The sequence below is a fragment of the Candoia aspera genome, chromosome 2 (assembly GCF_035149785.1).
Source record: "Candoia aspera isolate rCanAsp1 chromosome 2, rCanAsp1.hap2, whole genome shotgun sequence".
Lineage (NCBI taxonomy): Eukaryota > Metazoa > Chordata > Lepidosauria > Squamata > Boidae > Candoia > Candoia aspera.
In genome coordinates, this window is record NC_086154.1 from 195836559 (window position 1) to 195854512 (window position 17954).

Genomic DNA, 17954 nt, shown 5'->3' on the forward strand with positions numbered 1-17954 from the left:
GAATTTGCTGATTTCTCAGAGATTGGACAATAATTGTTTTAATTTTTTCCAACAAAACCTAATTATCCGTTTTTGCTACACTCTGATGTAGACCCTACTAGCTTATGTATGAAATTAGATTTTTGTTGCCTCAATGTATCAATACTAAACCAAATTTATCATTTTAATGTACCTTTCTACAGGTTGAATAAGTCTTTTTGGAATTCTTTGCTATTTCTCTTTCTTTTAAATGCCCTAAATCGTTTAGTGTTATCTGCAGACTTGGCTATTTCACTGCTTGTTCATAATGCCAGCTTATTTATGAACAAGTTAAAAAGCCCTAATTCCAATACAGATCCTTGTGGTCCTGCATTGTCTTCATCCCTCCACTGTGTGAAAAATTCCTTTATTACTTCTCTCTGTTTTTTGTTCTTTGATTGCTTAAGAGCCCATCAATGGATCACTTTTATCCTAGGATAGCAAAGTTTGTTCATCAGTGTTTGGAGCTGGTCTTTCTGAAATGGTTTTTGAAAGTTCAAGTTATTAAACTATATCTACAGGACCACTCTAATCCACACACTTATAGATACTCTCAAAGTTTAGTTAGATGAGATTTACATTTGTAAAAGCCATAGTGCTTCTTTATCAATTGTTATTTCTCTATATATTAATGATTTTTATTTTTGGTAATGCATTGCATAAATTATTATAAATTATATATATACTTGCATGATGCCAAATTAGGGACCTCTTTCATATTTTCCAAGCCTACCAGCAACTGCACATTTGAATTTTTAAAAATCTTAGAATAAACACTACTCTAATTTAGTATTCCTTTAATCCCCTTATAATGTAACAAGGAAATTAACTTGATAGTTTCTTGCCTCTGACATATTCTTTTTAAAATGTTTAGTCTTAATTATAAGTGATACATTTTTAAGATAACTTTTTTTGTTTATAATATAGAAAATTGTGTTTCTTTTTGTTATCATTTGGGCTATGAATAATAGAAGCCTTCTTTCTGTTCCTTGATAGTGTTCATTAATCATTCTGATGACTCCTTGAACTTAAGGTTCATAGAGTTGAAAGGGGCCATTTAGGCCATCAGGCAGTGTAGGAATCCAAACTAAAGCATCCTTGGCAGATGCCATCCAGTTTCTACTTGAAAACATTCAGTGAAGGGGAGTTAACTGACCACCTTGATGATTGATTTTACTGTAATGTTATGGTTACTTTTAGACATTTTTTTAAATGTCCAACCAAATTGGTCTCCTTGTAACTTAAGATCATTATACTGTGTTTTGCATTTTAGGATGATATACTGTAAGACTTGCTGTTATCTATCCTGAACTGTGACATATATGCTAGTTAAGCTTACTGCTGGGAAGTACTTAACCCTCCTGGCTTCACCTTTTAAGTTATTTTGTTTTAATCCTTTCATTATAATTTCTTTTTAAGTAAATTCCTTTTTGAAATAAAATATGGCTATGCTGGATTCCCTTGATAATTTTCCACTTACATATAATAAATTGATGGGACAGTAGTCTCTATTTCTAATCAGTTCAACAGCTATTACATATTGCTCTAGATCCTAGCATTTATGGTAACATCCATGATTGCTTCCCCCCGATGAAAAAAACTGCTCTAGACTACAATTATTTAGAGTTGGTAGAAATGTTACTCTTTACTGTGTTAAGAACATATTTGTGGAGTGCATATGAAAATAAACAAGAGTTATTGCTGTTGGGGTCTGGAATGTGAGTAACAGAACTCCAGGCAGCGTTTTTAGCAATTGTAGCAGAGTAGAAGCATCCCAGAAAGAAGGACTTGCACAGGAAAGGCTTGATTAGCATTCAGAAAAATAAAACAGTCTTCACACATTGGTTAGTGTAAAAAACAAAGTACAGGTTGCTTACATTTTATTTTGTAGATCTTGGTTACAAGTAGAGATAGATTAACATTGAAGAAAGAACTCCAGTGCATGCATGCAAGGTACTTTTGGACCAGAGCCACATCACCATGTGGCTCTGCTGTATGCACGTCTGCTCAGGAGGAAACAAAATGGAGAACTGGCCATGAGGGGCCCAGAGAGGAGGAGGAAACAGGAAGTCAGGCGACTGGCACTCCCCAAGAACACAGCAGAGACACACTTCATAATAAAAGTCATGTTTCAAAAGAAGAGTCCCTCCCCTTTATGTTTGTGAGATGATGCATAGTTGAAACTTGATTTTCCCAACAATTGCAACTCTTTTTATTCTCTCTCTCAAGATCAGGAGGATGATAGCATATACTAATTCTGGGGACGTGGTATTGTAACCAAAAACAATTCTGTTGGAGATATCTTTCTTTTTGAGGTTTAAGTTTAACATCATTCCTTCTGTGCTGTCCAAAGCAATATCATAAAGTTTTGTATTCCATTACTTTTTATATTCTACCAGATTTCCATTATATTCAGAATATTTATTTCATTCTTAAAACCACATATTCGAACTGTGTGTAAGCATTAAATTATGCTTATAAAGTAACATACAACATGAGCTTAAACATACATATAAACACGACTCTGGTATGTAGTTATTATATTTTACTTTATGACTGTAAGTTATTTCTATTCTGTCCTGGTTTGGGCAATGAAAAACATTTCCACCCTGATTCAACACAATTTGGATGGAATTCAGGTTCTATCAGGTTTCCTCCAGCTTTAGAGGAATCTTCTTTGATGTTAAGCAAATGTATAGTTTCATGTTAATTTTTGGTCATAGATTTCTTAACAGTCAAGTAAGAGGTCACTTAAAACATTTATCTATGTACTTTAACATTGCACTGGCATTCATATCATTATGAATTGCTCTAGGATTTAATAATTCACTGAAATGTATCCTTTGAAGTGTGAAAGCTTTCACACCAGGGTAGATGTTCTCATTTAAAATCTCATAATTAAGCTTATCCTCTTCTTAAACATATTTTAAAACAAAAACTGGTTTAATGAAAAATGGAACTAAATTCACCAAAGCTGTCAAAAAAACCAGTCTTTGCTGACTGTGTGTGTGTGTGTGTGTGTGTGGGTATAAACACACAGTTCTTTGTAGTCTGTCTGTCTGTCTATCTATCTAGACAACCTCCTTAATATAAACAAATTTAAACTCTTCACATATCACTATTGAACTACGTTTGATTAAAAGAATTTAAAGATATAACATAGCTGCAAACAAATATTTGAGCAACTGGAAGAAATATTATTCTAATTAACAGGATTCTTGTTGATTAAATTTGATTTCTATTTTTGCAACCAAAATCTCTAACTTCCCATCTGCTTTCTCACTTACAGGGAAAAGAAAAGGGATCCATATGTTTGTCCACTGCAGATGGGAAAGCAGCTGCGTTGGGAGTAGATTTTGATAATAAAAACAGCGTGGGCAGAAAGGATTAGGAACTTCATCCTTCAGTACTAGTACTAAATTAAAATTTAAAACCCTTCTATTTGCATTCTTTTTTTTAAAAAATGGGAGATTTTCACACCTATCTATCTATTCTACAGTAACTGTTCTTTTAAAATGAAAATTAAATACTTGATACATATTTTTTTCACCTGCCTGGAAAATGCCATACTGATTTATATGTGCCATGTAGTTTTAAAGAGTCATTTTCAAGTTGCTTTCAGCTGTTTTTACAGAAGCACTTTTGTTCCTCATAGGCTTAGTAAGGACACTTCAATGAAAAAAAATGAGTAATGGCAAATGGATTCCCTGAAAGAAAGCCTGTCAACCAGAGTTCCCCATTTTTCTTTGCAATGCACAGCTGCAGGGGAGTATTGGAGTCATTCCAGGACACAGAATCAATTTTCCCAGCAAACTATCTAGATCCATTAGCCTTGGACAGTGGTGTCCTTCAGAATGCAGCTATTTCTTAGTAAACAACTGATAAGGACCTAAGGAGAAGACATTTGAAAACTACTGGTTTAAAGTGATAAATCTTATAGCTATTTTTAATGCAGTTCAATTATATACACTTTTTTCATATATGTGGCTAGGGCATTCCACCATTTTTACTGGATCTACATCTGATCCAGCAACGGCAATCTACAAATATATTAAGATCTATCTTAGGGTCACAATGCATTTGTTCGATCTTCAATACTTCTGCATTAGGAATTCACACATACATATGTGTGTGTGTGTGTGTGTTTGTGTATACATACTATCTCTATCTCAGCATTCCTTAAACTGGGTTCCTTCAGATATTGGACTTCAATTCCCACTATTTTCAGTCAGCATGTTTCCAGTGATATTTCCTTGAATCATTAATAATCTCATAAAGCTTCCACATAATTTTAGTTATCTCAGGAATTTTAAGAGTGATACTTGTGTGAGCGCACATGTATGTTTTTGTTCAGGGAACCACTGAGGGGTGTTTTGCAGATTAACAATATTTTAGTAATTGAGAGTATTCCTCTGTTATACAAGAACAATAAATGCTATATTTATTTTTCCTTGTGGATTTCTATTTAAGCTAAAATATTCCTTTTTTTCCCCACACCACTTCTTTTGACAAATAAATGCATCTTTTAAAACAATAATAAGAGTAGAAAATGAGCTGCTTTTTCATAAGCCATCAATTGCATTGTTTCCTATATAATCTGCCACTTACTCTTTTCCCTTTTTGAAGAAAGCACAGTTTAAACCAGCCTTTCTCAACCTTTTGACCCTGGAAAAACCCTTGAAATAATTTTCAGGCCTTGGGGAACCCCAGCACATTCAGGCTCAAATACAGGCCAGAAGCTACAAAATTATTATATTTGTTTCATGTGTTGGCCTGTATATATGCATGAACAGTGTTCTTAAACTAAAAATAAAGAATGAAACTTACCTTTTTAATGTGAAGTTGCCCGAATTTGAAATAATTTTTTAAATAAATTGTGATCTCCCAGGGAAGCCCTAGTGACTTATTGCGGAACCCTAGGGTTCCATGGAACCCTGATTGAGAAACCCTGGTTTAGACTATGATGCTTTTAGGCCATAAGTAAGATCTGATATTTTCCAGTGTATTTCAAGAATATTTGAAAAATAAACTGAATTCTTCTTAAAAATTAATCCTTCATAACAAATACATTGGAGTTTGTCCTGAGCCAGGGGAAAAAAGCATTGCGAGTGTACAACTTTTGTTTCCAGTAGAACATAATAGCAAGAGAAACATGTGTGAGCCCATATCTTGGCTAAAAAAGATCAACTGCATAGCACTTGCTACCGGAAAAGACACAGAACTGAAAGGATACAAATTCTTTTGCTTTTGGCTGAAGACCAAGGACCACTAGAAGAGGCTGACCCACCACCTCTCTAATATGTGCTTTCTTCCACACTCCCCATTTCTTTTTGTTTAGTGTCTTTTAGTATGTGAGGCTTTGGCTAAAGGTTGCTCTTCCTTTAATACTGTACAGCATTTTTAGACTAAATAATATGTTCATATAATTATCAAGTAAATTAGTTGAAAAATAATTACACTGAAATCTCTTACTTTACTGCAAATTTGTGGCATATTTTAATTACTAAGCATATTTAACATTGCAGACCACATTTACTTGTTTCTAGTAAGAATGTTTAGGACTGTAGATGACATTTATGATAACAGCATAAAGCACACAAAGCAAATTGATTTTTCAACTGTCCCAGAATGTTGAGGCAGAAAAATAGGGTATAAATGTCTCATAAAGACAGTAAAATAAATAAAAGAATAAAACATGCTTCCCAAGAAGTCCAACTGATGAAGTTTGACTCATTGCAACATGACATTGCACCCATGGAAAAGTAATTTATTAGGAGTGTATGAGATGTGACAGTTTGTCTTTGTGCCACTGAGGTAATGCAATTTCTTTTACTGAGGTGCATCACTTCACTTCTTCCACATTCATTTCCATTTGCTACTAGATATGCCAGAAGGGCCTCAAAACAACTGGAAATGGAGCAACATGGCTTCTTCAGTCCTTAGAAGCAAAAAACCATGTTGCATTATTAACATGAAACACTCCTTTAAAGGTCTACACAGCCCTAGCAATTATGCATCATTATGATGTATAGTTTATTTCTAGAAATGTGTTTCCCCATTTATTTAAAAATACTTGCAATATTATAATACTTTAATGTCATCAAATGTTAATATATATTTCAGTTCCTCCCATGATTGTCTGGGAAGAGAGAAAAAAAGTGTTTCAAATGAAGATTCTTAAAACTGCTGATCAGCCTATTAGAGGTACTGAAAGGAGCTACCTGAGTGAAATGTTTGAATCCCAGTTACAATGTCTGTGTGTTTTAAATTCACGATCTGATCATTCACATCTCTTTAGCTATACCTGGTGCATATATTTAGGTTTATGTATTTATGTTATTATTCTGATTTTATATACTATGTTAAAATAAATGTGTTATAAATATGTTTATGGGCCTTAAAGCAAGCATATCAATATAATAGAAGAAATAAGTTTTATATTTCATATACAACATTTCATTAATTTATTTTTATTTAACTTTTTGGAGAAAGCATATAAACAAACACAAACAGAAAGTAGAAAACAAAGTAGGTAAAAGAATAAAGCACAAATGAGCAAACAAGGGTTCTAAAATGTCAAGAAGGTTATAGTTTCTCATATCTTATTAGTGAATGAATGATTGAATATAATATATTGCTTTAAATGATTAAAATCACTATTAAGCTTTAAGCAATGTTAAAACACAGTATAAAATTTATATTTCATAAAAGAAACCATGGTTTGCTACTAAAAGCTGTAGGCAACAATGGGCCTCAGATAAGCATACCTATAACATACCTGTAAGCATACCTGTAACTCTGGGGTTTTGTGTTTTGTATGCATGTATGTGTGTGCCTTTGAGTCAGTCTTGACTTCTGGCATCTACATGGACAAGTCCAGGTAGTTTTCTTGGCAACATTTTTGGAAGTGGTTCACTACTGCTTTCTTCCTAGGGCTGAGAAAAAATGACTGGACTAAACTGGCTTCTGTGCCTAAGCCAGGACTAGAACTTAGGTCTCCCTGCACCTTAACTATTAGACTGGCTCTCAATATCTAGCTATACTTTTTATAATGGGAATATTTCTTTCTTTCTCTAATTTGTTTTCCTTAGATGGAACCTTAGAGAGATTGCAGATGACAGGAGTGTATGAGGGAAGACATATTTAACTAGCTCTAACCAGCTTTCAGTTGAAAAGCTATCAAATGAAGTCCTTGTAATACTAGAATCCATTTTAACAGGAAGGCAGGCAATATTTTAAAACATTCCCTGGACTGTTTTATGATATATTTGGACCTGAACTATGAAAATTTCATGGATATTAGAAGCACATCTAAATTAAAATGAAGAATGGCAAATATATCTATTTTAGCTCCTGGAATATTAAATAAATAATATTTTGATCCTGCAGAATGTATACTCAATTAGACCTTTCCCCACTTTAGGAGATGTAATTTGCAGGACTGGTACCTACAAAAGTTCATTCATTCATTTGGCAAACTGGTTTAAGTCAGACACCCTAGAGAACCAAACAGTCTTGGCATCTTTCTGTCTGACTTGGAAATCTCTCTTGAATTGATGCCCTGTATCAGACAAGATAAGTGTCTCCATACTAAATTGCATTGCAGTCTTCAGCTGTGATTCCTGCTAAACTGCAATGACCAGATGCATTTGGGGATCTGGTCCATGTCCAATTATAAATTATTTAGTAGGCTGTCACCAGATGACTTCAGGTTTTGTTTTGTTTTTTGGGAAAAAAAGTAGATGTTGCCAGATCTAAGCTACTGATCAAATACATTTTCCTGAGAAGATTAGTCACTGTAATGGATTATGATATTATATAATCCTCTCTAGATTCCTTTCTCTCTTTTACATTTTGCCTTTTTGCTCTCCCTCCAAGTTTCCTGTTCTCCAGGGTTAGAAGGTCTGGGAGTAAAGTTCCTTGTTTCTTCTGTTCTTTACATATATTTGGTGATCTCTCAGCTCTACAGCTGCTAAGAGCTGGGTGTAGAAAGGGGAATTCCAGGCCCACCGCATGGTGCCCAGAAATGGAGGACAGTAGCACACAGCTGTGTGCTTGCTCCTGGTAGAAGAAGGTGGAAGAGAGAGAGAGGAAGTGGGAGCAAACAGCTTCCTCAACAGCACTGAGAGTTTGCTTCCTAGAGCAACCATCCATATGCTAATGAGGCATGCTGGATTTGCCAGGATCTCCAATAGGGAGGATAGAGAACAATGAAAGGAAACAAACAACAAGCAGATTTGCAGAAAATAAAGAGTATCAGTCTCACATTGGTCTGCAAAGTAACATGCAAATATTCCATGCATGTGTGCACAATAATTTTGACAATATTGTTTAGATTGTGAAAAGCTTATGATTGATTGTAGACTAATGAGCACATGGGACACTAAAATGTACCAAGGAAATAAGGATAAGGATGAGGACTATGGCTAAAGCCATTTTCCAACCACTGCTTTATTTAGCTTCATCTTTGAACATTGCAATAATCCCTTCAAAGATTTTACCACATCTGCTCCATTCTTATTAATATACAAATTCTGAATATTTGTGTCTTTCAACAAGAAGACATTTAGGATATTAAAACAGATCACATGATACTGCTTATTCTAAGCAGAGAAACCATAACGTATGCGTGTGTGAATACCAGTTACAGTGCATGTTGGTTAAAAACTATGGGTTGTCTTGGGAATAGTATTAAACTAAACCTAGTGGGGACTTTTCAGTATGTAAGAAGAATGGTTATGCTCCTGTTATTTCTGAAATAATTAAATATGAAAATGGTTGAGTTTGCAAAGGAAGTTTTATCTGAATGAAGTGTTCTGCTAATAGACTTACCCTCCTTCTTCTGAGTATTTGTGACCAAATGCAAGGATATCAGATGCTCGGCCACTCCCATCACATACTACAACTGGAACTGGGGGAGTATCACGCAGATATTCCAGGACGATAGAGATTACATTGGGTCCTCCTTCTACAATGAGGGCCACTACTGGTACCCCTTGACCAATCCCTGTAATGAAATAAACAAAAGCAAAACAAACAACTTCAGCAAAGGATCGCTACCTTGTCGTGGTGCTGGAGCTTGAGCACCTCAATGATGCCATGAGCTAAACCGTGAAGGGCCACCCAAGACGGGAAGGTCATGACAGAGAGGTCAGACTAAATGCGATCCCTGGGGAAGGTAATGGCAACCCACCCCAGTATTCTTGCCATGAAAACTTAATGGATCAGTACAACCAGAGATATGTCGGTAGACCATCGGAAGATGGAACCCCCAGGTCGGAAGATGGTCAAAATGCTACTGGGGAGGAACAGAGGATGAGTTCAACTAGCCCCAGACGTGATGACGCAGCTAGCTCAAAGCCGAAAGGACGGCTAGTGGCCGACGGTGCTGGTGGTGAACGGCGAATCCGATGTTCTAAGGATCAACATGCTGATAGAATTTTGCCAAGACAACTCACTCTGCATAATGAACACTCTTTTCCAACAACCTAAGAGACGGCTTTATACATGGACTTCACCAGATGGACAACACAGAAATCAGACTGACTACATCCTTTGCAGCCAAAGGTGGCGGACATCTATACAGTCGGTAAAAACAAGACCTGGAGCTGACTGTAGTTCAGATCACAAACTTCTTCTTGCACAATTTAGGATCAGACTAAAGAGATTAGGGAAGACCCACAGATCAGCTAGATATGAGCTCACTAATATCCCTCAGGAATATGCAGTAAAGGTAAAGAATCGATTTAAGGGACTGGACTTAGTAGATAGGGTCCCGGAAGAACTATGGACAGAAGTTCGCAACATTGTTCAGGAGGCGGCAACAAAATACATCCCAAAGAAAGAGAAAACCAAGAAGGCAAAGTGGCTGTCTGCTGAGACACTAGAAGTAGCCCAAGAAAGAAGGAAAGCAAAAGGCAACAGTGATAGGGGGAGATATGCCCAATTAAATGCAAAATTCCAGAGGTTAGCCAGAAGAGATAAGGAATTATTTTTAAACAAGCAATGCGCGGAAGTGGAAGAGGACAATAGAATAGGAAGGACAAGAGACCTCTTCCAGGAAATTAGAAACATTGGAGGTAAATTCCAGGCCAAAATGGGTATGATCAAAAACAAAGATGGCAAGGACCTAACAGAAGAAGAAGAGATCAAGAAAAGGTGGCAAGAATATACAGAAGACCTGTATAGGAAGGATAACAATATCGGGGATAGCTTTGACGGTGTGGTCAGTGAGCTAGAGCCAGACATCCTGAAGAGTGAGGTTGAGTGGGCCTTAAGAAGCATTGCTAATAACAAGGCAGCAGGAGACGACAGCATCCCAGCTAAACTGTTCAAAATCTTGCGAGATGATGCTGTCAAGGTAATGCATGCTATATGCCAGCAAATTTGGAAAACACAGGAATGGCCATCAGATTGGAAAAAATCAACTTACATCCCCATACCAAAAAAGGGAAACACTAAAGAATGTTCAAACTATCGAACTGTGGCACTCATTTCACATGCCAGTAAGGTAATGCTCAGCAATTCATGGAGTGAGAATTGCCAGATGTACAAGCTGGGTTTAGAAAAGGCAGAGGAACTAGGGACCAAATTGCCAATATCCGCTGGATAATGGAAAAAGCCAGGGTTTTAGATTGGGAAAGGAGTACGGCAGGGCTGTATACTCTCACCCTACCTATTCAACTTGTACGCAGAACACATCATGCGACATGCTGGGCTTGAGGAATCCAAGGCTGGAGTTAAGATCGCTGGAAGAAACATTAACAATCTCAGATATGCAGATGATACCACTTTGATGGCTGAAAGTGAAGAGGAACTGAGGAGCCTTATGATGAAGGTGAAAGAAGAAAGTGCAAAAGTTGGCTTGCAACTAAACCTCAAAAAAACCAAGATTATGGCAACCAGCTTGATCGATAACTGGCAAATAGAGGGAGAAAATGTAGAAGCAGTGAAAGACTTTGTATTCCTAGGTGCAAAGATTACTGCAGATGCTGACTGCAGTCAGGAAATCAGAAGACGCTTAATCCTTGGGAGAAGAGCAATGACAAATCTTGATAAAATAGTTAAGAGCAGAGACATCACACTGACAACAAAGGTCCGCATTGTTAAAGCAATGGTGTTCCCCGTAGTAACATATGGCTGCGAGAGCTGGACCATAAGGAAGGCTGAGAGAAGGAAGATAGATGCTTTTGAACTGTGGTGTTGGAGGAAAATTCTGAGAGTGCCTTGGACTGCCAGAAGATCAAACCAGTCCATCCTCCAGGAAATAAAGCCAGACTGCTCACTTGAGGGAACGATATTAAAGGCAAAACTGAAATACTTTGGCCACAGAATGAGAAGACAGGACACCCTGGAGAAGATGCTGATGCTAGGAAGAGTGGAGGGCAAAAGGAAGAGGGGCTGACCAAGGGCAAGGTGGATGGATGATATTCTAGAGGTGACGGACCCGTCCCTGGGGGAGCTGGGGGTGTTGACGACCGACAGGAAGCTCTGGCGTGGGCTGGTCCATGAAGTCACGAAGAGTCGGAAGCGACTGAATGAATAAACAACAAACAAAAACAAACAAAGAAAAAGCAAGCAAATCAAATAAAAATACACCAAAAAAACCTGAAGTTATTGCCAACACTATTACGCTTAAATAACATTAACAAACTATGCATAATTGACATATTAGACTTAAAGTTCAACATGTGATCATCCAAGCGGGCATATAAAATAATAAACCGACAAGATTTTGCTTTTGAAATGAAGTCACCATGAAACGAGGAGGGAGAGAGAAAAACTCCATAACATACAAAGATTCAATCTAATCCCATTGAGGAGCACCTAAATATAAACAAGCTTATAATTCTTGGCCATAACTTAGTAAAAGTAAGTCATATCCAAAGGAGATATATGGCACCTGTACAATATTATCATAAAATAGGAAAGTTGTGTTGTATCTCAGAAAGTACTAATGGATCTTGTAGGAATGTAATTCATGATTGCAAACACCTTCTATTTATTTTTGATAGGATCAATAGCTCTGGATAAATAATAAAGTTGCATGTTTTACACCTCTTCTTTAGAAGGGAATTTAATGCAGGAATTCTATCAGAGCTCTTCATTAAGGCTACTTTCTCACAATCGTAAGCTATAACAATGATCCCAGTTAGCTGGTGCAATAATGTAATGCATTAGAATTTATCTAGATTATTATTGTTGAAGCATCCCTATAAACATGCATGATTTTGCTTTTGAAATGTAGTTACCATGAAATGAGGAGGGAGAGAGAAAAACTCCATAACATACGAAGATTCAATCTAATCCCACTGAGAGCGCCTATATTGATTATTCTAGTTCATAGAAATACCCATGAATATACATTTCACAAGGACTCAGGTCCTGTTTATGACAACTATCATATTTTGCCCATCTCATATGGTAGGATCTTTCAAGAATCAGCATTGTTAATAGTATAATGCAGCCTTTCTCAACTTTTTACCCTGGAGGAACCCTTGAAATATTTTTCAGGCCTCAGGGAACCCTGCACATTCAGGCTCAAATACAGGCCACAAGCTACAAAATTATTGTATTCATTTCATGTGTTGGCTTGTATATATGCATTAAGAGTATTCTTAAACTAAAAGTAAAGAAGGAAACTTACCTCTTTAATGTCAAGTTGCCCAAATTTGAAGTAATTTTTAAAATAAATTGTGATCTCCCAGGAACCCCTAGTGACCTCTCACTATGGAGCCCTGGTTGAGAAACCCTGGTATAATGTTTTAAAGGTATTTAAAGGTATAAATCAGATTTGCCACCATTTAAAAGTTCTATTGAGTAATGATCTTTTAATTTTTTTAAGGCTCAAAAGAAAATACATTTCATTTATCAAAAGTCTTTTACAACTTACTGTTAAGTTTCTACTCTGCTTCTCCTTGATGGCTTTTACTGTAACTTTAGTAGTGAAGTATCTTGGATATCTTTGGACAGGAGGTTTAAACAATAATTTCTGATAATCCCAAAATATGAGTGTCTTCCCATAGAGCTAGCAACTTGGATTCATCTATCCAGTATCCAGTGCCAGCTCAAGGATATCAGGCACCCATGGGCCACAATGACTGATGGCGCTACCTCTTGCTAATGTGAAGATCTGCGGTTTTAGAATGACTCAGAAGTAGGGCTGGTGTTGGCAGCCCCTAAGCTTTGGAGTCCTGGGTCAATGCCTAATTGGTCTTAGCCTAAAACTGGCCCTGCCTAAATTTATTTATTTGTACCTAAATGAAAATGAAAGAAAAGCAACTTGCTTGCCCCTGATGTGTCCTGGTTGACAAATATCTCTCAAAGGCCTGTCATTAATTCTGAACTCTGGACTATTCTCCTTGATCAGAGGTGAGAAAAAGTGAGAAGTGAAAGCAGAACCCTATCAGAGAGAAATGTTTATCACTGCCCAATTCACAATAAAAGATGACAACCCTTCTATTTCATATATAAGGCATTTTTAATGCCTTGATTAGAGCTTCAGCTGTCTAGAGACAATTTCCATTAGGAGTTCCTCTGTACCATTTAAAATCATAATTCATAAATACACAGAAAGTAAAACTTGTTACAGATGTACATGAATGATTTTACTTTCATGGCTAAAGCATCTTAGTTTCTACCATCTTCTTCTCCAGATGTGTTAGCATACATTCCAGAGTTACTGGGAGTCAGGCAGCATACAAGTTTAAATAACAACAACAACAACAACAACAACAACTTTCCCTTAATTTCTAGCATGCAGGCCAAAGTCTGTGCTATGGAAATCTATATGAAGCTGGAGAGACTGAGATTAGCTGACCATTTCTTTTGTGGCTATTGAAAAAATATAAAGGAAGGAATTGTCACTGAATATGAAGCACAAATTATATAATAGCATTTATAGCTTCTTTTTATTCATACATGCTGTAATATACAGAAAATAAATGACACTTAAGCATGTAGTGAATAATTTTCTCCAACAAAATATTCTGGTTGTTACAATTTTCCAGCACCATAAAAAAAATGCTCTGATCTTTGGTTCCACTTATTTGCCTGCCTGTTAATCTTTGGAGAGATTGCTTTTGCATGCATTGTATTAGGGACTTAGAATAATGAGTTCAGAATTGCATCTGAGAAGCTGCAGTTAAAGGATGCTGTGTGGAATGGGCTGAATTGGCTCAAAGTATTTTTTTAATGCTAGACTTTTAATGACTGGTTGTTTGCTTATTGGACCTTGAATTGGATTCAACGGTTTTGGGCTAGTTTCAGTTTGGCAATACTGAAACTTAAATACAAAAGTTTAATAGATCTTCAATTTTTATTGTCCTCAGCACCATACACCTGTAAGACTGTTTTGAATGACATCCCGTAACAGTGTCAAAGTATATTAGTGTATTTACCCAGTAGGAAGACAAGTATTTACCCAAAAGGAAGATGAAATTTTTCCATCAAATACTTACTTCTCAAGTGTAAGAGTAATCTTATATCCACTGAATAGAGTCTCACTGAGAGGTCTCTAAAATATGCATGAGTGTGCAGATGAAGCCCTTCCTCTTTATGAAGTCCATTGCAACGTCTTTCCTTTCCTGCCCCATTGCAGACCATCTACACAGTAAGGTAACAAGAGGGATCAATGCTCTTGTTTGCCTTCCACTTGAATAGAAGTATACTATGGCATAGTGACTGAGCAGGATTAGAAACCTAAGCATGCTTTCCAGGCAGAAAGAGATGTTGAACTCACTAGGACTTACTACAGCTTGACTGTGTGTGTAGATTTATGCTGATCCCAACATAAAAGCCTGTCAAGCCTTCTGCAGGCTCTTTCATTTCCTGTCTGGTCTCATCACAATCATGTTATTTATCCCCATTTTTCTTTCTTTCTCTCCTTTGCTGTCTCTTTCTCCTTCTTGTTTTTTGCTTAGCGATGGAAGAAGTAGGTCTGTTTTTGTGTATAATTATGGGCAAGATGAAATGGTTTGTGTGCAGATGGGGGAAACAGAATAAATTTTTAAAAGATAGTGCCTTATTTTACAGGCAGTTTATTTTAATCAGTAAATAATTCAATTTGGTGGGGGTTTTTTTCCTGGTCTTCCCTTTTTTTTGAGAGTGGCCTCTGGCTACTGTACATAAATACTATGTACAAATATATGAACAGGTGTGTTACGTACACACATTTATTGAGGGAAAAATCTACAGGATTGGTTTAATCCTGAGTTGAGAGGGAGGTTAGGTATTGCACATGACTTTTATGTGGGCTTATACTCTCTCTCTTTCTTTCTAATCTTCATTTTTTGATGACTACTTTAAAGTTAAGATTGTCTTTCTTTTGAGTAAATGTTGTATTAGGCAAACTGACCGCTTCATCATGACCATGGAAAACTCTGAAGGTTCCAAAATTTCCTTATTTAACTTCTAAAATAAACTTAGAGTATGCATTGGCACAGAACAAAAAGTGCAAAACAGCCTGATAGGCAAGCAAATGATAAGGAAGAAAGGAAGGAGGGAAGGAAGGAAGGAAGGTTGGTTGATGCATTGTATTTTATGAGGCATAATTGTTGCGAGTCATTGTCACATATAAAATACTTAAAAATATGTTGGGTTGGATCCAGAGTTTATACCATCCTTTTGAGTTCTACTCATAATGTGTCAGCCAACCCAAAAAGTGAGGAGAAACTTCTGTGCATTTCCCCTGCTTTTGAAACCCTCCCCCCCCTATTTCTGAAGCCCAGCCCAAATATCACAGCAGGTTTTCTGGGACACATGAACTGTGGGGGAAGGGGTAAATGGAAAGATCACTCCACTGGATTCAGTGAAAGAAAAGGTCCCAGGAGGCTTCTGCTGGATCCATCCCACCATGTGAATGAAAATACATACAGCCAGTTCCAAAAGAAAAATCCACAATGTAATCCTGATGTTTACAAATCTATTTAACCTGCCTGTATGTTACTACTTTTGTTCTTTGCATTCAGATCCATATTCTATTCTAGCTGTACCAAACACCATGTAAGCACCAAGGGCATAGAAATGCATTAAATACTGAACAGACTATGAAAAAAAAAGATTGGGACATAAGCAAATGAGCATTCCAATGCATTTGATGATAGTGCAATGATCAAAGAAGATGCTGGTGATGACAACTGAACGTCCCTTTGCCTTCCCAGCCCCCTTCATATATTCTCAGGCATAGGATGACAAAGGGAAGTCCACAGGTCACATGAATAGGTACTGCAGACACATTACAGTATTAGAATTTGCCACTCAGTTTTAATTTTCCCTATATTCTTCTCCAGTCCATTTTCTGCCCTTGTTGAGGATGAACAAACTTAGCTTCATAAGTCTACTGGAGATGGACTGTAATATACTGTACATATATTAACATAAACATTTAAGATTTGTACAAGTCAATCAATCTGAGGGTTACCTAATTTGGGTAAATAATGCAAAATAGTTTTGTTATTATATGAAAAAATGTAGACACTTCATGAAAATATTTTTACAGTATTTTTATGTAATTCAGCAAAATGTATAATTTTTTTTGCTCTCTGTGTGGCTCAGTGCAGATTCCATAATTTTGAACTGTTACTTTAAGAAAAGTAAATCTTTATTTCAAGCATTTCCAAACATAGACCTATTTAGAAGAATGCAAAATGTTTTCCACTGGAAATACACCCATATATATATATATATATATTGCTTATTAGGGCCAGACTTTGGATTTGATTTTAAAAAATGGACCTTGGTATATATGGGGGTGCTTATGTAGCATCTGCCTTCAATTGCTTAAAGCAGCTGCTTCTTTTCCCAGAATGACACTGCTGCCCTTCATCTGCTTTCAGGTGCTGCAGAGAGGTTCTGTACCAGCTCCCCCTGAATCCTCTGAAGACATTTTTGCTTTCGCATTTGAAGTGCTGCATCACTCTGTTGCTTATTAGAAGCTCATGAAAGGGTAGTTCATTATTTTAAGATAAGAAGTGCAATAATTTTGGGCATACAAAAATAATTGCAAGGGAAAATGGAATTTTATAGAAAAACTATTTCCATACCATGGCTGGGGCTTGGCTTGCTTAAAAGATTTGTATTAGAGCAACCTGAAGCGTGTGTAATTCTTTAATTTTATAAAAGGTACACTATTTTTGAATGTGTCTTCTGTTTTTGCTAATTTTGAGAGACAGACCAGCAACTATGCAAGATGCTGAAGTTCTCTTCTGTTCTGTTCTTTTCTCTTCTCTTTCTTACTGTTTTACCAGACATTGCCCCCATCCTTGCAAACATAATTTCAGCAGCTTAAGAGATAGGAACTTAAGATGAAAACTGGCATTTTCAAGACTTTGAACCTTGTGCCCAGTACCAAATTCTATGTAGTGAAGTGGATTGTGGAAATATGGAAATCACATAGCCTTTATTAAATCAAAATATTTCAATAGTTCTTGGATAATTTGCCAATCATGAAATGGTATCATGCATGTTTGTTTGTTTACTATCCCACCTTTATTGTTTTTATAAATAACTCAAGGCGGCAAACATACCTCATACTCCTGCCTCTTCCTATTTTCCCCACAACAACAACAACCCTGTGAGGTGAGTTAGGCTGAGAGAGAGGGACTGGCCTAAGGTCACCAGGCCGGCTTTCATGCCTAAGGCAGGACTAGAACTCTCAGTCTCCTGGTTTCTAGCCCAGCACCTTAACCACTAGACCAAACTGGCTAGTTTGACCAAACTTAGAAATTACTGAGATCTTTAAAGGTATTTTATGGGAAAAACACCTGCAACCTTTCCTATGAAAACATTCATTCTGTAGGTTTTTAAGGAATGGGATCCCTAGGAAGATTATTGGACTGCTTGTTTTCAGTATCTTCCAAATTAGATAGGTACCCATTGGTAATATTTAAATAAATTTTTTCTTGGGCGGAATGTCAAACTAACCCTTTCAAATGCAA

The 17954-nt window shown here is 36.6% G+C and overlaps 1 protein-coding gene across 4 annotated transcripts in view; it reads right to left on the minus strand.

The window, feature by feature from the left end:
* Positions 1–17954, minus strand: part of LOC134491400 (transient receptor potential cation channel subfamily M member 3) — a 380465-nt gene that overhangs the window by 113380 nt on the left and 249131 nt on the right. For all 4 annotated transcript variants that reach the window (XM_063295138.1, XM_063295137.1, XM_063295136.1 and 1 more), the window contains exon 7: positions 8851–9025. In XM_063295138.1, the coding sequence (XP_063151208.1) occupies positions 8851–9025 (175 nt within the window). The remainder of the gene's footprint in view (positions 1–8850; positions 9026–17954) is intronic.